The sequence below is a fragment of the Lepisosteus platostomus genome, chromosome 4 (assembly GCF_059453375.1).
Source record: "Lepisosteus platostomus isolate fLepPlt1 chromosome 4, fLepPlt1.hap1, whole genome shotgun sequence".
NCBI classification, from domain to species: Eukaryota; Metazoa; Chordata; class Actinopteri; order Semionotiformes; family Lepisosteidae; genus Lepisosteus; species Lepisosteus platostomus.
The window spans coordinates 29,994,717-30,003,007 of record NC_142614.1 but is presented as its reverse complement, the minus strand read 5'-3'; the positions used below and the strand labels follow the sequence as shown (position 1 = coordinate 30,003,007).

General features: G+C 35.5%; 1 protein-coding gene across 1 annotated transcript; it reads right to left on the bottom strand.

Annotated features, from left to right (window-relative positions):
• Positions 1–1,199: 1,199 nt before the first annotated feature.
• Positions 1,200–5,708, bottom strand: srp19 (signal recognition particle 19). The gene is made up of 5 exons (XM_088629378.1): positions 5,571–5,708; positions 4,864–4,939; positions 4,685–4,756; positions 4,493–4,601; positions 1,200–1,790 (listed from the first exon to the last, which is right to left on the bottom strand). The coding sequence occupies exons 1-5, from the start codon at positions 5,606–5,608 to the stop codon at positions 1,660–1,662; spliced, it is 426 nt and encodes a 141-aa protein (XP_088485504.1). The 5' UTR covers positions 5,609–5,708; the 3' UTR covers positions 1,200–1,659.
• Positions 5,709–8,291: the final 2,583 nt, after the last annotated feature.

The window sequence follows — 8,291 nt, the reverse complement described above, 5'->3', positions numbered from 1 at the left end:
TGGTTGCAACAAAAATGTCTTGAAATATGAATCTTGAAATTACCATCATTTGGTGCATGAATTGCACTATACACAGACATCACATCAATACTATAATAATTGCAGAAAGATACACATCTGTGTGTGATGTTCCCATGTTCTAATTAATACCAGCAATATAAGCATTAAAACCAATAAATTCAGGAAATATAGCAAGTTCCACAATTTCCTGCTTTGCCTAAGAGACTGAAGGGGGAGGCATTAATTCTGAATTAATGCCAGAATTCCCCTGGACTCTGAAAACTCTGAGTTTAGGTCATCTGGACTAAACTATCCCATATAAATTACATTCAACTTTGATTCACTGCACACCAGTATGTTTAAGTCTTCTCTCACACTAAAATAACCTTATTTAATATAGCACCTTTCTTGGTACATTAGTTTCAGGTTTAACACATTAGCTTACTGTTAACAGCTTTTTGTACATTGAAAAAGTCACTTTTCACTTTTAATGTTAAGCAGGGTCATAAGGTTTGGTTATAAAAGAAATCCAGCTTTAAAACAAAAGATCTAGATTTGAATGAATGTGTAGCTGCTCTTCAGAAAATAATATTCTTGTGAGGGCAGAGCCCCTCAGAATACCGGCAACTGAGAATATAAAAGACAAACAGGGCTCCTGAAGTACTCACAGCCTTTTACCCTGACTCTGGTGGGGTTGAATGGGGTTCCCACATTTTTGTTTGCAAGTGATTTCTGAGACCTATTAGGCACTACAAGAGTCAGGCAGAGATGTTAAACCACTTGTAAAACACTGAAGCATGTCAAAGGATGTTTTTAGACAGGTGCGGTGCAGGAGGAAAGCACTGATTCTCATTCTCCCCAGATGGTCCAGGGATTCCAAACTGGGATCATATTAGCACAAAATACATGGTTATTCCAATTGGAAAAACAAAAACTGAAAAACAATGTTAGGATAATTTTTACAGGCAAAATAGAAAAATAAATCTGAATATTTAATACATCAAATATGAAAAGTCTAGTGATAGCCTACTGCTTTCTAAGTATACTCTCAATTGAATTCAGTGAATCTAAATTACAAAATAGACAATTTTAAAATGGACAAAAGATAGAATTTGCATGAAATATTTATAGACCTTCATTTAAAATTTATTACAAAAAAGGTAATGGAAAAAAAAACTGTAAAATAAAGGCAAACCATGAACAGCCCAAATGACATTTTATTTTTAAGATGTTCAGAAATGGCAGTACGTTTAGTCATTAAATATAATGCATATAAAATGGAAACGACTGGAGGGAAATTGAGGTACATCATTTAAATAAATTTAAAGAATCATGATCCCAGTACATTTTATTTATTGGACATCAATGCCTTCTATAAATTCACCATCTTGTAAATTTATAATTAAACGAAAGAAACAATTCCAGAAAATTAAAGCATGAATTGACTTAATTATAAAATAATTTCATGATCTGTAAAGACTTTAGACTTCAGTAGTTTTGGAATCGTCTAAATGGTCATTCATAGCCTTTCAAAATCCACATTTTACAAAAAGGCGATGCATATATTTGTCCATCACAACACAGTGTTTTCATGTTACTTGTGGAAGCCATGATGAGCTTGTCTCCAAAGGGAAAAGGCAAAATAGGGTAGGACACAAATTACTTCTTCTTTTTCTTGCCTTTTTTCCCACCTTCTCCTTGTTGTGCATTTTGATCTCCCCCACCAGTCTTCTGAGTTCTAGTCTTCAGTTTGGGAATCATTTCAGCAACATAAAGCATAAGGTCTTTACCTGAAGTACAAAAATCCATAAAAAAATCAATCTCAGAAAATCAAGGTTTCTAATTGCACATTTAAAATGTTATGTTAAAATATACACAAAGCAAACCAGATAAAATCTATAAAAATGTGTATAAACTACTTTGATGAAAAGTATATCAAGTAAATGTAAGACAATACACCAAAGCTGCATTACAACATAGAACACTATAAGAACAGTCTGCAAATAAGAGAAAGCCATTTGGTCCATTTTGCCTAGTTGGTAGTTGCTAAATTAATTTACAATTTTTTCCAGCTGTTTCTTAAAGATACCTACTGCTTTATTTTTTTTCTTTTAGTAAAAAAAGTATTTCCTATTCTCTGTCCTGAAAGAATCCCCCTTAAGGTTTCCCATTGTGACCCTTGTTTCACTACTGAGTATGAAAGAGGCCTCTGGATTGAACTGATCTATACCCCTTGGGATTTTGTATACTTGGATCAAATCTCCTGTGACCCTCCTCCATTCTAGACTGAAGAGATACCTCCCTCAACATACCCTTATATTGTATCACCTGACACAAGGTGTCATTTATGTTGCTCTAATTTGAACTCTTTTTAAGGCTTGTGGTTTGTGATCAAAACTGAACACAGTATTCTAGACGAGGTCTTACTAGTGCACTGTAGAGCTTCAGTATAACTTTTCTGGATTTAAGAGCATTCCTGGATTTCCCAGATAAGCTTAACTTTCCTAAATTAAAAAGAAATCTGCTATATGCCCAATCACTGCCTTCTTTTCGTATTGCTTCTCCATACTCTTAACAAGATGTCATAGAAGAAACTACATCAACACCCAGATGCCTTTCATGTGTAACTTGTCACAGCTCAGAAGCACCCATGCAATATACTGTATAATTAATGGTGTTACTACTATAAGTGTGGACCACTTTTTACTTATCAATGCTGAATTTCATTCGCAAAGTGTCAGCCCAGTCCATGATTTTATTAAAGTCTTTTGTGCCATAGCTTCTGGTTGCACTTCCCCTATTTCAGTATCATCAGCAAATTTGACTGGCTTGTTAACTATGCCAGAATCTAAATATAACCAGGAAAGGCTATGTGACTAAATAGGATTCTTCTGGCACTACTCATATCCACCCAGAGGTCATGTTGCATAAATAAATAAAATGCTGTTTTCTGTACATTAACCAGTTCTCAATCTATGTACATCTATTACCTTGGATTCCCATTGCTTTTAATAGGAGAATAAACCTCTGATGTGAGACCTTATCACTTTCTGGAAATATAAATACGCAATCATGTCATGCATTTTAGTGTCTAATGTCTAGCAAAAATCACAACAAATTAGGTAAACCTTACCTTTCTAAACCTACATTGGCTGTATGTTTAAATGTCCATGTGTTTTATGTGTTCTTCAAATTCTGCTTAACATTTCCATAACGTTTTACCAATAAGATAAATAAGACTGGTCTGTAGTTTCCTGGCTCAGTTCTGACCCCCTTTATGGTTACATTTTTCATATTTCCTATCTGTGAGTATTGCTTCCATTTTAAGTGAGAGCAGAAATATATAAAACAGAGGTCAAAGAATAACATTCCTCATTTCCTGAGAAAAGATCAGGCCCCTGTGATTTAATTGTTTTTAACTGCCCTTGCCTTTCTAGAACTTCAGATTCAGTCATACTAACAATTATCTAGCAAAGCTGGAGCTTGTTCAGTGGGACATGTATTAATTTCTATTGTAAAGATGCTTCAAGAATGGATATTTGACTTGAGTTTCCTCTTCAACAAGTAAAATGCATATGTAATTGTATTCAAATTAGTAATTTGATTTGGTCAATTTAAACGTTTTCATTTCTTCTTCCTGACAAATTCCTCAGTTAAGTGTGCAGCATGTTTTGTGACATGAACTGCTGCCCAATGAGTTTGAAGCCATTTTTCTGTACACTTCAGAAATCAATCATCACTTATATGATTAATTAAGACTAGTGAGCCATCTCCTAAAGCAACAATTTATCCCCATACCACAACACTATCTCCAACATCCTTCACAGATGAGGTGGTGTACTTAGAATCTTTTTCCATTTTCTTTTGCCTATCCATCACTTGCAAGGATTCTCTTCAACTTATCCTTCTATAAAGTTCCAGGACTGTTTTGCTTCATCTTTATACTTCTTTGCTAGTTCTGATACGGCCCTGTAATTATGCTATTGAAGTCATCCATGCACGGTGAATTGAGATACTTTCATCCATGCACTCTGGCAACAGTCTGTAATCTCTTTATTTAGGGTTTTTGATCATAGCTCTAATGATTTTCTTGTCATCAACTACTGTCATTATCCTTGAATGATCTGGTCTTTGTTGAATGATAACTCCCTCCAGTAGTTTCTTTCTTTTTCAAGACATCTCTCTGCAATGGTTCTTACTGGATTTTTCTTTGCTCTCATCTTTACAACTGCTTGCTTTTTCCATTATAGACAACTCTAGTCTTCTTCTTGGTTTAGGTCTTCTACTTCAAGAGGTAGACCAAAAAAAAAAAACTCCAAAGGTTGGATCCAAGAATATGCATTATCAGCTCTTTTACAATTTTACAATGTGTGCAAATGTTCCCTTTCTGAAATGCTCCTGATTTATTTATATGTTTAAAACAAAGAATTAAAAATATAGATTGTTGTATTTTAATAAATAAGGCCATTATCTTCACTGTGTAATGACTCACGTGATTCAAACTTTTCTAGGTATAAACTCCCATCCTCTCTCTTCAGCTGTACACGTACTCTTCCCCGGAACTGTACGTCTCTGTTCAACTCCCTTGTATACATCTTGTTCTAGGAGCATTAAAACAAAAACACACTGCATGACTGTTTTCATCATTTTCATAATAATATTCATTAAAAAAACAATATTATACCTCAACAAGCACATTGAATCCTGCTGCTGTTAAAACATCTCTCATTTCAGTACATGTGGGGTTTTCAACAGCCTAGAAGAAAAGAGGGAAACACTCCTAAACACAGAGAAAAGGCAAATAACCAATTGGAGCAAATCAAACTGTGTTATCAAAGTAGATGGTCCTGCTTTTTTTTCTACCTTTTCAACTGGAATTCTCCGCCCCTCAGCAATGGTCTTCTTACTGTTGAGGTATGCTGGATATATGCAGATAAACCTACAATAAACAAATAATATTCCATGCTTAGAAAAAAATATTCCACTTAGATGATTCTTATGGAGAAGCTCTTTCTGATGTTAAAGAGTAACTCGTATCAATAAATAAGCTGAGTTACTTTTATTCCTCTGGGTTGTATTTGGATAATGATTTAGAAAAATATCATACTGGGTATGTCTTATCAGGTTTTCATTAAATTACAACATTTCGGTGTTACAAAAACTGCAAAAGCAAATCCACTACAAAGCTGTATCAGAAAAAGGAACAAGAGGACAGTTCAAACACAGCACATGTTTTAAATGATGATGGACATAAAATATATTTTAAAACAAATTCGTTATTTTCCACAGCCAAAGTTTCATTCATTCGGATTTTAATTTAGTAATATTCCATTTATAATGGTGCTATTAAAAATAAAAATTAGCATCCCAATATGAATTTAGGTATCTGCATGATTCTGGTAGAATATATGAAGAGAAATAAAATAAACAATGTCATAACATACACACGTAAGACAAAAAACATAATACTTTTTTCTAAATATCAAGCCTATAACTTTGTAAGGAAATAGCGATGTAACAAAATAAAAAACACATGACAACATAATTTAAAACTCTTCGTTATATGTTACCTTTCTTTTTCTGCTGGGTTTTGAGTTAAATGAGCCATTTTTCTGTAAAACGAAGCTGATCGCCCCTCTTTAAACCCAATACAGCTACTGCTGAATGGCTATTAGCTGATTGATCACCGACTGAAACGGAAGTACAACCTCTTTTAATTGCAGTATCATCATTGGTCAGATACAAAGAAAGGAATGGTTAATAGGTGCAAACCCACGTCCATCAAAAGTGCATTCAGTCTGGCATTGTACCATTGAAATGTTTCCTTCACAACATCTGTTTCATGCAAACCGGTTCCGGAACATTACGAATTGGATCTGAGAATCTGATGTTAGCTATGTATTACATTTGAGTCCGATTTTACGTTTTGTCAATATATGTTGCTAACATCAAAATAGATCTTGCTATTTTCAAATTTAAGACATTTTTATTTTCTTAATACGCAAGAAAATACGCAAGAAAACTCCAAAATGAATGCAGATTCAGTTATACACAGGTTATACACAGAAGAACAATCTTTAAATGAGCCATAACATGGAGATTCTGAAGTCAGGTAATAATCTGTTTCGTTAAAAACTGATCACTCTAATGACCAAACAACATAAGTTAATTGTATTAAGCTCGTTTGTTGGTGGTAGCCATTAAACAAGATGACTAGGCAACGTATTTCTTACTCACTTCAGACCTTTTTGGAAAAGGTATCTTCTGTTCCGAATTATAAATGCATAGCTAGCACTCGTATCCGCTAGTTTGTGTACACCTTCGTTTCCGGAAAAGTAAGTTTTTATAGTCATTTTGTGTGGCAAGACTCATAAGTATGAAGTTTCAAGTACTGCTGATTTATCCCCCAGTACAATTCTTAAAACTGTATTCTCTCAGAAAGTCTTCATTTCACAACCCATAATTTAAGTGGAGAAGAAGTGAAAAAACAGTTGTGGCAAATGTGGGTTATATAAACGACCTAATAATTAACAAGCCTTAAAATAATTTAACATTGCAGAACAGATGTCAGTACCAGAGAAGTTAGGAGGAGAAACGGGGTCAGTAGAGGACTGAAATGGTGAGGTAGTGTATGGATGGGGGGAGTTGAAGGGCTTGTAGATGTCAGCAGTTTTGGAGAAGGATTAAGTCAAACCATCACCATTACAGGGCAGTGGGGGTGCAAGAGCCTATTCCAACAAGCAGCATGTACAAGGTAGCATTGTCCCTGGATAGAATGCTGGTCCATCACAGGGCAGACACAGACATGCACACACTCACACAAGAGACGATTAACCTACCTATATGTTTCTGGACTTCCTCCCGTGGGAGGAAACCCACACAAACACTAAGAGAACATACAAACTCCACACATATAGCACCCCAGGTCCAGAATTGAACCCAAGGCACCACCACTGTGAGGCACCAAATCTAACAGCTGTGCCACCATGCCACTCTATTTAAAACATTATTTTTTTAATTTTTAAAAATAAAAACAAGGTAGTAGTGGGAGTCAGTGAAAGAGCTAGAAAAGACAGGTAACTATTACTCATTTAAAAACATCTGTGTTAAATAATTGTACTAGAATAAGCACCTGTAGTTTTCCCATTTTGGCAGGCAAAAATATAGCTCATTATCTGTGCTGTTAATTTTATATGACTTTTTTTTGTTAATCTTTAAAAAGAATTTATTTTAACAAGGAAATTTGGCCAGGGTTACACCCCTACTCTATTTGAGAAACGCCCTGGTACTTTTAATGACCACAGAGAGTCAGGACCTCGGTTTTACGGCTCATCCGAAGGACAGCACCTTTTTACAGTATAGTGTCCCCGTTACTATACTGTGGCAGTAGGATCCAAATAGGCCACGGGGGTGAGCGCCCCCTGCTGCCCCCCCTAACATCTCTTCCAGCAGCAACCTTAGTTTTTCCCAGGAGGTCATCCAGGTACTGACCAGGCTCACACCTGCTTAGCTTCAGTGGGTTGCCAGTTGTGAGTTGCAGGATGATATGGCTGCTCAAGAATGCCATCTTCTACATCTTGTCATTACGTTTCTACTGGATTCAAGTCAGAATTCACTATAGTGAACCCCCTCCTCCTCCTGCATTCTGACAAGCATCAACATAACATGATGTGGCCACTATCATGCTTGACATCTGGGATGCAGTTCAGAGGTTATGTGCTACTGGGCTTGACCAGACATAATACTTTGAATTTAGCACACATTTCAATTGGTGTCTGAACACAAAACCTTCTGTCACATTTGCATTATTACATTCTTATCTCAAACCTTTGTTCAGTAAGGTCATTGTGTTGTCACTCATCCATTCGTTCCAGCCTTGATGAAGAAGGCAATATTGTTGATGGATGAACACAGACTTCCAATCCTATAGAAGTGTTGGCTTCACAGTGGCACCCCTAACATGTTGCTTGCTCGGGTGCTTAGTTTGAAAACAACTAATCATAAGATTAGTGTCTGTGTGTTATTAGATAACTTTGTACTTCTTAATTATGGACTTCACTATACTGAAAATGATAATCAGCTATTTTGAAATTTTCTGATCCATACTTCTTTATTTCAGACTTGTCTTGTTTCAAAAGGTTCTTGGTCTTATGGTTGTCATATCAGAATGCAAGCTGTGGCTTAAAATTCAATATCGAAGAAAATGCATAGACGTATTTACATTGTTGTAAAACAAATGCAGACTATTCCATACATTTTGTAACTTTTCAAACTTCCTTTGCACCTAAACT